This window comes from Salvelinus sp. IW2-2015, linkage group LG1, assembly GCF_002910315.2.
Source record: "Salvelinus sp. IW2-2015 linkage group LG1, ASM291031v2, whole genome shotgun sequence".
NCBI classification, from domain to species: Eukaryota; Metazoa; Chordata; class Actinopteri; order Salmoniformes; family Salmonidae; genus Salvelinus; species Salvelinus sp. IW2-2015.
In genome coordinates this window covers 27,706,216-27,722,169 of record NC_036838.1, presented here as the reverse complement: position 1 = coordinate 27,722,169, position 15,954 = coordinate 27,706,216, and the positions used below count along the sequence as shown (strand labels likewise).

Here is a 15,954-nt window from a genome sequence, read left to right as displayed (position 1 = left end):
GAGTGAGTTCATGCAACTAATTATGACTTGTTAAGCAAATTTTTTAGCCTGCCATAACAAAGAAGTTGAATACGTCTTGACTCAAGACATTTCAGCTTTAAATAGAAAAATGTTAGTAAATGAAATTGAAAAACATCATTCCACTTTGACATTATGGGTTATTGTATGTAAGCCAGTGGGAGAAAAAAAATCAACATTTAATCCATTTTAAATTCAGGCTGTAATACAACAAAAGTGGAAAAAGTCAAGGTCTGTATATACTTTCTGAAGGCACAATACAGTCCACCACTAATGATTGTATTAACCAGACGGTATTTAGTTTGAAAATCTATAGTGCTTCAATGCAGTTTTCCAAATAAAACCTTAATGTATGACTGACTTCTTTTGGTGAAAAGATGTCCTACCGATGTGATATTTTTAGAAAGAGGTGGGGAGAGGAAGGGAAGAGAGGACAGGATGAGAGGACATGAGGAGAAGAAGAAACAAGAGGACATGAGGACACAAGTAAAGACTACTGGGTAAAATCCCCTGTGTGAAATGTCATGGTCTCCTATTTCCATAGGGGGGCAATAGAGAATCAACACTAGCTGACTATTGGTGAGAGGACATTGGTGTGTCACCTATAACGTATTACATTAGCCACATTACCATATGATTCAGTGTAATAATTGTGAAGTGTATGTGAGATACAACTCAAAGGATTATCCTTTCACCGTGTGGACAGGACATTAGATTCAGGGAAATCCAGAGGGAGTATGGAGGAGTATGTCTCTTCATCAACAACAGATGGCGTGCAGACTAGTGCAGAGAAAGTCTTGACCTATTGTTTACCTATCTTGGAATACTTGATGGTCAAATGCTGACCCTTCCACCCTCCATCTGTTATCATGAATGATAACCCTTCTTACCCCCCCCCCCCCTGTTGTGCTTAGAACAGCCTCAATTTGTCGGATCATGGACTCAACAAGGTGTTAAAAGCGTTCCACAGGGATGCTGGCCCATGTTGACTCCAATGCTTCCCACTGTTGTGTCAAGTTGGTTGGATGTCCTTTGTGTGGTGGACCATTCTTGATACACACAGGACACTGTTGAGTGTGAAAACCCCCGGAGAGTTGCCGTTATTGATGCAAACCGGTGTGGCTGGCACCTACTACCATACCCTGTTCAAAAGCACTTACATTTTTTGTCTTGACAATTCATCCTCTGAATGGTACATATGCACAATCCATGTCTCAGTTGTCTCAAGGCTTAAAAGTCCTTTAACCTGTCTCCTCCCCTTCATCTCCACTGATTGAAGTGGATTTAATAAGTGACATCAATAAGGAATCATAGCTTTCACCTGGATTCACCTGGTCAGTTAATGTCATGGAAAGAGCAGGTGTCCTTAATGTTTTGAATACTCAGTGTACACTCTGTATGAGGCTATAAAAACAAGCAGGAAACAATGCACCTGGAGGCTGCTTTTCTTGTTGCTGGTGAATGTAATTATGCGTCACTAAGACGTGATGCCCAACTTTTATCAACACATCTGCTAAGCCACTAGGGGCGATGAAGTCCTAGACCACTGTTAACCACAAGGCCCTCTATCATCCCCTTTTTGGTAAATCAGATTGTCTGTACTCCTGCTTCCTGTTTGCAAACAGAACCTCAAACAAGAAGTACCCGTGACGTGCTCTGTAGAGATATGGTCAGAATCGGAGGTTATGCTGCAGGACTGCTTTGCTAGCGCTGACTGGAAGATGTTTCGGTACTCCGCCGATAGCATCAACGAGCTAACCACCTCTGTCTCGGGTTTCATCAAGAAGTACATTGCCGACGTTGTCCCCACAGTGAAGTTTTGCTGCTTCCCCAGTCAAATGCCGTGTATTAAGACAGAAGTATGCACTAAGATAAAGGACATGGCTACCTCACTGTAACGATCTTCTTCATCTGAAGAACAGGAAAGATCGGACCAAAATGCAGCGTGGCACGTGTCCATGTTAAATTTATTATGACTGAACACTAAATACAAAATAACAAAAGTGAAACAACGAAAATCGAAACAGTCCTGAAAGGTGAACACAACACAAAACAGGAAACAACTACCCACAAACACCAGGTGGGAAAAGGCTACCTAAGTATGGTTCTCAATCAGAGACAACAATAGACAGCTGCCTCTGATTGGGAACCATACCAGGCCAAACACATAGAAATACAAAACATAGAATGAAAAACATAGAATGCCCACCCCAACTCACGCCCTGACCAAACCAAAATACATAAAAGACCAAAAGACATAAAAACGGAACTAAGGTCAGGACTTGACACTCACACAGGGCTATCACAGCCAACCCTGAGGCTATGGCTGAGGACACAAACACATACAAGAAGTCACACTATGACCATCAAACAGGCAAAAGGACAATATAGGAAGGTTTAATCCTATTAAACTGGCTCCGACGCTCGTCACATGTCGCATGGGCAACAATCCATTATTGATTACATAGGAAGACCTAGCTTCGATCTATTCAATAATGCCTCTACCAGACAAACTCAATGAATTCTATTCATGCTTTGACAAAAACAACACAGAGCCGTGCATGGGGGCCCCCGTCGTCCCAGAGGACTGGGTGATGTGAGGAAGGTTTTTAATTAGGTCAACACTTGTACGGCCACGGGCCAGACAGTATTGCAGGGAACGTTCACAGAGCGTGGGCAGACCAGCTGACAGGCGTCTTCACTGTAATTTTCAACCTATCCTTGTCCCAGTCTGTAATCCCCACATATCTCAAGCTGACCACCATCATTCCTGTTCCCAAGAACTCTAAGGCTACCTGCCATAATTACTACCGCCCTGTAGCACTAACATCTGTCATTATGAAGTACTTTGAAAGGCTGGTCAGTGCACACATCACCTCCATCATCCCAGACACCCTAGACCCACTCCAATTTACATACCGCCCCAACAGATCTACAGACGATGCAATCTCAATTGCACTCCACACTGTCCTCTCCCACCTGGACAAGAGGAATACCTTTGTGAGAATGCTGTTCATCGACTACAGCTCAGCGTTCAACATTATAGTGCCCTCCAAGTTCGGGACCCTGGGACTGAACACCCCTCCATGTGGAATGGCCCTTCAGATGCTCAGGAACATTTACAGCTGTACCATTGAGAGCATTCTAACTGGTTGTATCACCATCTGGTAAGGCAACTGCACCGCCCACGTCCGGAAGGCCCAACAAAGTGTGGTGCAGACGGCCCAGCGATTCACTGGGGGTGAGCCAGATGGTGTCTGACTCCAGCCAACCGAGACATGGGCTGTTCTCCATGCTCCCATCCGAAATAAGACTCAGACAAACAGAATACTAAATAGCTTCTTTACCCTGGCTAACAACTACTGCTCTCCCTCTCCCACAGATTATGCACACTGACTCTATACCCATCCACAGGTCTCTGCCCACTCAGACACAACCTACGCTGCTGCTAAAATTATTATTGATTACATTTATTACTCCATTACGTTGCTGTCCATTGGTTATTGAGTGCCATTATCATTAGTATTTATCTATTTATCCTACTAATAGTCACTATTATGCCTGTTTACGTGCATATATTTCTATTACCATAAGTATTTATGTATTCCTGCTACCAGTCACTTTCAGCCCTGTTTACATGTATATCCTACTACCAGTCACTTTTTATGTATAAACCCATCTCAACCACTCCAGTATCCCTGCACATTGAATAAGGTACTGTCACTGACCTGTATATACTTGCATTCTCCTATTATTTGACTCTCATCGTAGTTCTTGTGTGGTTTTTATTCTTACTTAATTTTTTTAATTATATTTTCTATTATTATCTATATTATTATTATTATTATCAAGAAATTGTTAGGAAAGAGCTCTCATGGTAAGAATGTCACTGTACTGTTTTAAACCTGTTGTATCCTGTGGCACGTGACGAATATACTTTGGAACTTTGAGAATATGGCTCCACAATGAACACACATTTGGTTATCGGTTGGGTAACGACTTACTTTGGCTACATATCCATAACGCATTTAATACACATCTATAAGCATTTCATGACTGTGTTCTAGCAGGTCCCAACCACATTATTAAAGGTTAATGAAATATATCCATACCAAAACTCTAGTGCATTCATGTCATGCAAGAGCTCCTATGTACGTTTCTTAATAGATGCATTATTACAATGACAGCACAGGGTCATCATTATGGCTGTTCTGAAAAGTGCTTCTGTTAGTGAATATGCCGAAAGGCCAAAACCACGTTTTGAAAATGCTGCTGCTATATAGCCTGAACCAGCCACATTTCCCGCAATGGCCAGTATAGACCCATGACTTACCTTCTTCTTCTCACTGAGGTCAATGGTGCATGAAAATCCCCACATGGTTGAATCTTCAGGGGAGCTTTTACAGATCAAACTGTGTAGTTGAGGGTCATATCATAACTCGTTCTTCCTCATTAACAACCCCCCTCCACATCACAATTAAGTTGGTCGATACCGGTCTATAACGCACGGTCAAAGTAAAGTCAAATCTATTCATTCATAAAACATTTATAGCTAAGCACTTTATGGTAATTTACTGTGCAGTTTGCCAATGCTCTATAACACCACATTAAATGTTTGAATTCTATGCAGTCAATGTATTGTCATTTCTATTTTCCCGTTTATAAAGCATTTTCCAGATGTAGTAAATAAAACAATTGCTGAGCACATCCCCGAAAAATCTAACTATTGACATTTTTAGATTGAACAAATGTTAATATTCAAAGCATTCAAATTCAATTCCCCATTTCAGACTCATAGCTAGCAAGAAATATTTTGGTGAGAAAAAATAAGAATCAGACAGGGGATTAATTTACATCAATAGATAGGTAGAGACTTCAGCATTCTCTTCATTTGTACATTATATCATTCCTATAAGACAAAAAATGAAGGTATGGCACGTTGCACAAGCCCTGCACTTTTAAAATGGCTGTGTTCCAATGGGAATTTTATGATGTGTAGAGCACCACCATCAGGTAAAAGATCTGATTCCTCTTGGTACAGGGGACATATTTGGGGACATATTTTATTTCCAACCTAGACTTTCAAATCTTTTATTCCCCAACATGAAGAAAATGATGACCCCAACCCTGAGAGACCAGAAGGGGGCATTGTTGGGCTGCAGCCTTTACACACTTTAGTTGACCCTTTTCTTCTTGGAGTATGGGCGACATTCATTTGGAACAAAACCGGGAGCAAACGGGACAAAACAGGGAGAGACTACATGAACTTGTCAATTAAGAATGCTAGTTTTCATTTTCCGTTGCAAAGCATTATGCTACGTGTGCAATATTGAGTACGGCCCAGAACTGGTTTACAATACCTTCCTGTGGGAACCGGGCCAGGTAAAGTTACCACTTCTAATAAGTCACAGAGTGCAGGGCGGGCTAATCACCACCTAGCCAACGATATCACAAGAACTCGTAGCCTATCTAAGTGTGTTTGTGAGATCCTGTTGCCATATCACTACGACATTCATATCACAATTTTGGCTTACTCTACAAAGCTTCGTGTGCAAATTGTTTCTTCTTTCTCCTATTCATATCAAGTGGAAAGTGACTTTTTACTTCTGTTCATACATTTTGCAAGTCAAACCAGTACCCTATTGAGTTGTCATTGTCCTCTGTAATGTAAAGTCTCTATTGGATCAGATGAGAAGATCAGTCTATATTCATAGAAGCAGGCAGAATATAGTTTCCTCTCTAGGTATTTATATCCTGCAGCAGGGAGGGTCTCTCCCCTCTCCCTGGGCCTGAGCCTGGGTATGGGGAAGTGATCCACACACCAAAGCCCCTTTGAAAATTCCAGCCAGGCCAGTCTCACTTTCCCAATATAACCCACTTGCTGCTGACCACGCCCGTGTAAACAGCCTGGTTGATCACCCTCTGCCTGAGAGTGTCACAGTTTGACAGTGTGTGTGAGTGTGTAGGTGTTTCTGTGGGCAGAGCGAGTCTATTTCTGGCCCTGGGCTTGTGAGTCCTGTTGCTCTCTCGTGTTTGAATACATTTTTTCTTCAGTTCAAATCAATTGGAAAACCGTTTTGTTTGTTCTTTCGAATGGGCACCATGATGAGGGAAACAGATCCAGTGGGGACAGAGATTGACCTAGGAGACTCTGATGATGAAGACCTGGATGAGGACCGTGAGGAGCCTCAGCTGCTATGGAAGGCTGAACTGGGGGATGGGATGGATGAAGAGGAGGCTGTGTCCCCGTTAGTTGACGTTAGTGACACCAAGCCCCTGCTGAAAGAAAGAGACCCTAGAGGAGTCAACGACTGTCTGAAGGTATTTCAACACAACCATGCATCAATGCATCAACGCGGGCGCTGACTGCTAACAAGACCGCATTTGTTGTGTTCATTTGCATGACTTCATGAATGAGTTTTTTGTGCTTTCTGGATTGTCATCTGAAAGGAGTAATGCTGTCACAATAGTAATATTAGGTGATGTGGGGTCAAGCATATAATCTGTCTTAACCCAATTATTCAAACCTAATTACTGAAACTAGCAAACAGATCTGAAACATTTTATAGTTCTACAGTAATACAGTCTGTGGTTTGTCACAGTTGGTTTTCTATGCTTGTACTGCCCTCTGGTGGGCATGTTATTGACTGCACTTATCCATATTTCTTTGAGTGGCAAAAAATGTGCAGTAGTTTGAACGTAAACTGTGGGAACGTCCACCCTGAGACTATGACTCGGCCTTTAGGTGACCTTTGAGGATGTGATAGCGGAGCCGGTGTCAGTGCGTAGCGGAGACAGAGTGTGGATCTGGAGTAATGCCCTGTTCGAGGTCACCAGGGTCTGGATCTACCGGATAGTAACTGTCTTGCTGGCCGTCCCTATATCCATCATCACTGCACTGCTCTTCGCCATCCTCAGCTTCCTACACATATGGTAGGTATATAATATAATTTCAAGGCCCACTGATAGTATATGAACCATAAATCAACATGTTGACATTTTCTCTTCTCTTGTCTTCTCTTGTCTTGTCTTGTCTTCTCTAATCTTCTCTTTTCTTCTGTTTCTCCATGTATTCTCTATCTAACCGTGATAGGTTCTTCAGCCCATTCGTCCATTACATCCTTATTATCACATACTGGCTGCAGAGCCTATGGAGCATCGTACTGGACATTGGTGTCCGCCCATTCCTCACTAGTGCTGCAAGGTGCCACAGTGGAATCAGACTTCGCCTGACACAGGAATGAAGGAATGATAGAACTTCACACAGAGATAATGGGAAAAACAGGATTGGGAATATGGGATTGTTTATAACATTACCCTACTATGGAATGCCCTCTGGGGAGACTGTTAGGGCTGGACTAAGCTTTGTGGGATGCTCTAGGATCCGACCAGGGGCACAACTACAGGCCTTTTGGTGGATCGTGGGACCTTACTGCTGAACTGAGATCAGTGTGATTGATCAAGACTGAGGAAAAGTGTTTATCAAGCTCCAACAAGAAGATTGGTTACCTATTTGAGAAGTTGTCACGAGTGAAGGTGAAAAGGAGAATGTGTAAAGGATGCACAATCATTTAGGGTAAAATTTGTATGTAGTATAAACTGGAAGTGTGCTTTGAAGTGTACTTTTTCCGCATGATGTGATAGCGTTAGATGATTCACTTGTTTGATGACCACATTTAATATAATTCAGATACAGCACTGTAATATAGTGTTATCTTTATCAAATCTGGCCACACAGTTCAAAATGTGCCTCCGCTATTTTTGTTGTATTCGAGAAAATGTCAAGTTTATCTTCATCTATTCTGATAAAAATGAAATATATCTTAAATAAAGTGTCATGGATTATGATCAATATATCAATATCAGACCTGTTTTCTTATACAAAATCAATCCATTGAAATATCTCTCTTCTTCAAAGAGACACACCTTTTCTGAATATCACTGTTGTACTGAGTGCAGAAACAAGATTCAAATAGATGGGTAAAGAGGCTCTTGTTCTTGAATGGTGGTACAATCCAAATCTAGAATGTATTCATTCACACCCAATCTGCTTGCAGGTGACCTCGTTATGTATGATTAGCCTTTCTCATGCTAACATCCAGTAGGATGAACTCCTTGGCCCTCCCTTTATCTTCACTTCACAGCTCAGGGTCTGGACGCATCTCTCTTCATCCTGGAAAGCCATCTGCCTTCACCAAAATAGGAATTCAACAATAGCACAGGCAAACTCACTGTATTTGAAGTGAACCATGTTTCACAAACACACAATTTTTAGTTGTATTTGTATTTATTATGGATGCCCGTTAGCTGCTACAAAGGCAGCTACTCTTCCTGGGGTCTGGCAAAATTAAGGCAGTTATGCAATTTTAAAAACATTACAATACATTGATAACAAATTTCACAACACACTAAGTGTGTACCCGCAGGCCCCTACTCCACTACCACATATCTACAACACAAAATCTATGTGTACGTGTATGTTATCATGTGTCTATGCATGTGTCTGCGCCTATGTTTGTTTTGCTTCGCAATCCCCGCTGTTCCACAAGGTGTATTTGAATCTGTTTAAATCTGATTCTACTGCCTGCATCAGTTACCTGATGTGGAATAGAGTTCCATGTAGTCATCACTCTGTGGTACTATGCGCCTCCCATAGTCTGTTGGGGACTGTGAAGAGACCTCTGGTGGCATGTCTTGTGGGGTATGCATGGGTGTCTGAGCTGTGTGCTAGTCATTTAAACAGACAGTTCAGTGCTTTCAACATGTCAACACCTCTCACAAGTACAAGTAGTGATGAAGTCAGTCTCTCCTGCACTTTGAGCCAGGAGAGATTGACATGCATATTAATGTTTTCTATCTGTGTACATCCAAGGGCCAGCCGTGCTGCCCTGTTCTGAGCAAATTGCAATTTTCCTACGTCCCTCTTTGTGGCACCTGACCACACAACTGAACAGTAGTCCAGTTGCGACAAAACTAGAGCCTGTAGGACCTGTCTTTGTAACGCTCGTCTTTAGGTGGAAGAGAGGAGGACCAAGGCGCAGCGTGGTGAATGTTCATGATGTCGAATTTTAATGATATCCAACAAAACAGAACACTGACAAAATACAAAATAACAAAACGACGTGAACAGACCTGAACTTGAGAACATAAAACAAGAACGCACGAACAGGAAGGAACACACGAACGAATGAACGAAACGAAACAGTACCGTGTGGCGAACAAACACAGACACAGCAACAATCCCCCACAAACAAACAGTGAGAAACAGTCTACCTTAATATGGTTCTCAATCAGAGACAATGACAAACACCTGCCTCTGATTGAGAACCATATCAGGCCAATACAATGAACCCAACATAGAAACACATAACATAGAATGCCCACCCAGCTCACGTCCTGACCAACTAAACAAGGCTAAACAAAGGAAATAAGGTCAGGAACGTGACAGTCTTGTTGTAGTGCTGGAGGCAGAGCAGCGCTTTATTATCGACAGACTTCTCCCCAACTTAGCTACTGTTGTATCAGTATGGTTTGACCATCACAGTTTACAATCCAGGGTTACTCCAAGTAGTTTAGTCACATATTTAGTTGAGGTTTAGGGTTTAGTGAATGATTTGTCCCAAATACAATGCTTTTAGTTTTTGAAATATTTAGGACTAACTTATTCCTTGCCACCCATTCTGAAACTAACTGCAGCTCTTTGTTAAGTGTTGCAGTCATTTCAGTTGCTGTAGTAGCTGACGTGTATAGTGTTGAGTCATCCGCATACATGTCATTAATAAAGATTGGAAAAAGTAAGACAGCTGCCCTGGGGAATTCCTGTTTCTATTATGTTGGATAGGCTTCCATTAAAGAACACCCCCTGTGTTCTGTTAGACAGGTAACTTTTTATGCACAATATAGCAGGTGGTGTAAAGCCGTAACACATACATTTTTCCAGCAGCAGACTATGATCAATAATGTCAAAGGCCGCACTGAAGTAAAAAAAAAAACAGCCCCCACAATCTTTTTAAAATCAATTTCTCTCAACCAATCATCAGCCATTGGTATAAATGCTGTGTATGTTGAATATCCATCCCTATAAGTGTACTGAAAGTCTGTTGTCAATTTGTTTACTGTAAAATAGCTATGTAACTGGTCAAACAACATTTTTACTATTCTTAGGTAGCGGAATTACTTTTGCTTCCCTCCAGGCCTTAGGGCACCCAATTTCTAGTAGGCTTAAATTTAAGATATGTCAAATAGGAGTGGCAATATTGTCTGCTATTATCCTCAGTAATTTTCCATCCAAGTTGTCAGACCCCGGGGGCTTGTCATTGTTGATAGACAAAAATCATTTTTTCAACTCTTCCACACTCACTTTACAGAATTCAACATTACAATATTTGTCTTTCATAATTTGGTCAGATATACTTGGATGTGTAGTGTCAGTGTTTGTTGCTGGCATGTCATGCCTAAGTTTGCTAATCTTGCCAGTTAAAAAAGTATTAAAGTAGTTGGCAAAATCAGTTAGTTTTATGATGAATGAGCCATCTGATTCAACGAATGATGGAGCTGAGTTTGCCTTTTTTCCCAAAATGTAATTGAAGGTGCTCCAAAGATTTTTACTATCATTCTTTATGTTATTTATCTTTGTTATTTCTTCCTCTTTTTATTCAGTTTAGTCACATGAATTTGCAGTACGTTTGCCAATCGGTTGTGCAGCCAGACTTATTTGCCATTCCTTTTGCCTCATCCCTCTCAACCATACAATTTTTTAATTCTTCATCAATCCACGGTTGATTTAACAGTTTGTACAGTCATTTTATTAATGGGTGCATGCTTATTAGTAACCGGGGATAAGCTATTTCATATATGTGTCAAGTGCAACGTCTGTTTGCTCCTCATTACACACCATGAACTAACAAATATTCTTTACATCAACAACATAGGAATCACTACAAAACGTATTGTATGACCTTTTATACACTATATTAGGCCCAGCCTTTGGAACTTTGGTTTTCCTAAATATGGCTACTATATTGTGATCATTGCTTTCAAGCACATTTCTGCAGCATTAGTAAATATGTGATCAATACATGTTTATGATTCCATTACTGTGCTGTTTGTAACTACCCTGGTAGGTTGACTGATAACCTGGCACTGGTTACAGTTTGAAGTTTTTTCTTGAGTGGGCAGCTTGATGAAAGCCAGTCAATATATAAATACCCAGAAAATATACCTCTCTGTTGATATCACATACATTATCAAGCATTTCACACATGTTATCCAGATAACACTTGGTGGTCTATAGCAGCCTACCACAAGAATGGGCTTTAGTTGAGGCAGATTAACCTGTAGCCATATTACTTCAACAGTATTGAACACGTGATCCTCTTTAATCCTCACAGGAATGTGGTTCTGAATATAAACAGCAACACCTCCACCACTGGCATTTCTGTATTTTCTGTAAATGTTATAACGTTGTATTGCTACTACTTTCATCAAAGGTATTGTCTAAGGGAGTCTCACAGATAGTCAGAATATGAATCTCATCTGTTACTAGCAAGTTATTAATTTCATGAACCTTGTTTCTTAAGCTACATATGATTACAACACAATGGTAGTGATTAACTGATCTGGGCTTGGGTCATTGATAAGTCATTGTCTCAACGCAAAGTTATAAGGCTGTGAAAGGATCCAGGGACCCAAATGATTTGGGTGGATCCCACCCTCCTTATAAAACGTGTTTTGTTTCGAAAAGGTATCGAAATTGTCAACAAAAGTTACACCCATTGAGCTGCAATAATCACGTAGGCAGTGAAGAGAAAGATTCCTGCTAAAACATACAAAGCCACGATTCAGAGAGGGCACAGGGCCAGATATGATGGGTATTTTATTAGTGTCTAGCAGAGAGTCAATCTGCTCTTTGAAATTCAGTTTCAGCTGTTGAGAGTTGCCCTTCACAATGTCATTAAAACCCACTACGATAGAATCGATGTCCATGTCTTGGTGTAGTACATTTGGAAGCAACTTAGTAATGTAATTTACTCGAGCTCCGGGGGAGGACATTGTTTTTGCACCAGGAACAGTCACATTTCTTACCATAGAGCTGCCCAAAATCACAGCTGGCGAGAAGGACGAGGAAATCAACTCCCACGTTTCACAGGATGGTGCAGGCCTCCGACAGATGGAGAAACCCCGCTCGATCCAGAGCAGGGACGGAAGGTTGCCGACGTCGACTTCGAATTGGTGGAGAAGGAGTAGGAGTAGGCACAACGGCCGCAGACACAAGTACCCACAGCAATGAAGGTGCAAGCTCCAGGGCGGCAAAACTATTCATTGTTTGTATCCGCTCCAGGACTCTCGTTTGGAGTCTTGACTGCTTTGCGTGAGGCCGCTGTCTTCGGCTTCCACAGCTCGTGACATGCGACCATCGTTGATCGCCAGGCTCCTCTTGCTGTGCTCCTTCAACTCCGCTATCAGATGGGGGAGGAGAGGCAGGAGATGCTCCCCTGGCGAAACAACTCCGGGCAACATCGGCCAGTCAGATAACGACAAACGACAAGACAGCGATGCGTCCAACATGCGTGAAAGGCATCGAGCCACTGGCGTAGAAAAGGTCAACATTCCACTCTGCGTTTTCACCAATTTCTTACGTAGGCTGTCTACCTGCGTGATCAAGGAAGCCACCTCAAGCCTATAATCCTCGGCAAGCAATCAATTGCTGCATTGGAACTCTGAGTGATCCAGTTTGTTCCCGAAACTAAGCATAGTAGATACAGCTCCTACAGCGCTGGAACCGTTCATGTACTTCTTCATTGGAAAACTCATATGGGACTAACTTCGTGAGCATGATGGCTAACGTTAGCAGCTTACCTAGGTTAGCGGCTCTTTCAAGCAGACTTTAAGTAATAGCAGTCCTTTTTATTTATTTTTATTTTTATTTCACCTTTATTTAACCAGGTAGGCCAGTTGAGAACAAGTTCTCATTTACAACTGCGACCTGGCCAAGTGTAACGGCAGCCTTCCTCCTCTTCGTCTGATGTGTAACAGGGATCGGACCAAGACGCAGCGTAGTTTGTGCTCAACATATTTAATTACGAAAATACTGTGAACACTAAACAAATACAAAATAACAAATGTGGCAAACCGATACAGTCCTAGCTGGTGCAGAGAAAACACAAAGACAGGAAACAACCACCCACAATCCCCAACACAAAACAAGCCACCTATATATGATTCCCAATCAGAGACAACACAAAACATCTGCCTCTGATTGAGAACCATATTAGGCCAAACATAGAAACGGACAAACAAGACACACAACATAGAATGCCCACCCAGCTCACGTCCTGACCAACATTAAAACATCCAAAACACATAAGAACTATGGTCAGAACGTGACAGCAAGATGCAGTGCGACAAAAACAACAACACAGAGTTACACATAAACAAAGGTACAGTCAATAACAATAGAAAAATCTATGTACAGTGTGTGCAAATGTAGAAGAGTGGGGAGGTAAGGCAATAAATAGGCCATAAAGGCAAAATAATTACAATTACAATTTAACATTAACAATGGAGTGATAGATGTGCAGATGATTATGTGGAAGTAGAGATACTGGGGTGCAAAAGATCAAGAGGGTAAGTAACAATATGGGGATGAGGTAGTTGGGTGTGCTATTTACAGATTGGCTGTGTACAGGTACAGTGATCGGTAAGCTGCTCTGACAGCTGATGCTTAAAGATAGAGAGGGAGATATAAGACTCCAGCTTCAGTGATTTTTGCAATTCGCTCCAGTCATTGGCAGCAGAGAACTGTAAGGAAAGGCGGCCAAATGTAGTGTTGGTTTTGGGGATGACCAGTGAAATATACCTGCTGGAGCGCGTGCTACGGGAGGGTGCTGCTATGGTGACCAGTGAGCTGAGATAAGGTGGGGCTTTACCTAGCAAAGACTTATAGATGACCTGGGGCCAGTGGGTTTGGCGATGAATATGTAGTGAGGGCCAGCCAACGAGAGCATACGGTCGCAGTGGTGGGTAGTATATGGGGCTTTGGTGATAAAACGGATGGCACTGGGATAGACTACATCCAGTTTTCTGAGTAGAGTGTTGGAGGCTATTTTGTAAACAACATCGCCGAAGTCAAGGATCGGTAGGATAGTCAGTTTTACGAGGGTATGTTTGGCAGCATGAGTGAAGGAGGCTTTGTTGCGAGATGCTTAATGTGAGTCTGGAAGGAGAGTCTACAGTCTAACCAGACACCTAGGTATTTGTAGTTGTCCACATATTCTAAGTCAGAACCGTCCAGAGTAGTGATGCTAGGCGGGCTAGAGGGTGCGAGCAGCAATCGGTTGGAGAGCATGCACTTAGTTTTACTAGCATTTAAAATCAGTTGGAGGCCACGGAAGGAGTGTTGTATGGCATTGAAACTCGTTTGGAGGTTTGTTAGCACAGTGTCCAAAGAGGGGCCAGATGTATACAGAATGGTGTCGTCTGCGTAGATGTGGATCAGAGAATCACCAGCAGCAAGAGCGACTTCATTGATTTGGCAAACGAGCTTAGATTGTAGGACGGCCGGGGTGTTAAGCATGTCCCATTTTAGGTCACCTAACTGTACAAACTCTGAAGATAGATGAGGGGCAATCAATTCACATATGGTATCCAGGGCACAGCTGGGGGCTGAAGGGGGTCTATAACAAGCGGCAACGGTGAGAGTCTTGTTTCTGGAAAGGTGAATTTTTAATAGTAGAAGCTCAAATTGTTTGGGCACAGACTTGGATAGTATGACAGAACTCTGCAGACTATCTCTGCAGTAGATTGCAACTCCGCCCTCTTTGGCAGTTGTATCTTGTGGGGAAATGTTTTAATTAGTGATGGAAATTTCAGGATTTTTGGTGACCTTCCTAAGCCAGGCATCAGACATGGCTAGGACATCCGGGTTGGCAGAGTGTGCTAAAGCAGTGAATAAAACAAACTTAGGGAGCAGGCTTCTAATGTTAACATGCATGAAACGAAGGCTTTTACGGTTACAGAAGTCAACAAATGAGAGCGCCTGGGGAATGGGAGTGGTGCTGGGGGCTGCAGGGCCTGGGTTAACCTTTACATCACCAGAGAAGCAGAGGAGGAGTAGGATAAGGGTACGGCTAAAGGCTATAAGAACTGGTCGTCTAGTGCGTTCGAAACAGAGAGTAAAAGAAGTCGATTTCTGGGCCCGGAAGAATAGATTCAAGGCATAATGTACTGACAAGGGTATGGTAGGATGTGAGTACAGTGGAGGTAAATCTAGGTATTGAGTGACGATGAGAGAGGTTTTGTCTCTAGAGGCACCATTTGAGCCAGGTGAGGTCACCGTATGTGTGGGGGGTGGAACAAAAGGGTTAGCTAAGGCATATTGAGCAGGGCTGGAGGCTCTACAGTGAAATAATACAATAATCACTAACCACTAACTACGTCCGTAGATGGAAATTGAGATTACGTAGGTGGAATCCATGCAAAACCATGCAAAAATAGTACTGTTCCTGGTAGGCCGTCTTGTTAAATAAAGGTTAAATTAAAAAAATACCAAATTAGCTGCAATTATCCAGACCTCCTCTATGAGGAGAGGAGGTTGTCCTGTACTGATGTTAGCATAAAAAGGCTTGATTTTACATAATCAGATAAGCATGGGTGTGAAGGAATAAATCAAACATTTGGTTTATACGGTACCACTTTTAAAAAACATAGCAAAATATCATGTTACCCAACCTCATGGATATTATAATCAAGAGAAGGGAAACTGTGATTGAAATAAAGCAGATATATTTTTTGTTGTTGTAAAGTCATCCTACCATTTTATAACTGTATACTGCAATGGCGATGAAAAGAGTGGCCCTTAATTAATGACATGGTTGCTGTGGAAACACAGGTTTGAGTGACAAGAAAAAACAGTCAGATATTCATGGTACATTCCAC

The 15,954-nt window shown here is 42.0% G+C and overlaps 1 protein-coding gene across 1 annotated transcript; it reads left to right on the top strand.

The window, feature by feature from the left end:
• The first annotated feature begins 5,955 nt into the window (after positions 1-5,955).
• Positions 5,956-7,668, top strand: LOC111963932 (caveolin-2). The gene is made up of 3 exons (XM_023987531.2): positions 5,956-6,339; positions 6,764-6,951; positions 7,112-7,668. The coding sequence occupies exons 1-3, from the start codon at positions 6,112-6,114 to the stop codon at positions 7,260-7,262; spliced, it is 567 nt and encodes a 188-aa protein (XP_023843299.1). The 5' UTR covers positions 5,956-6,111; the 3' UTR covers positions 7,263-7,668.
• Positions 7,669-15,954: the final 8,286 nt, after the last annotated feature.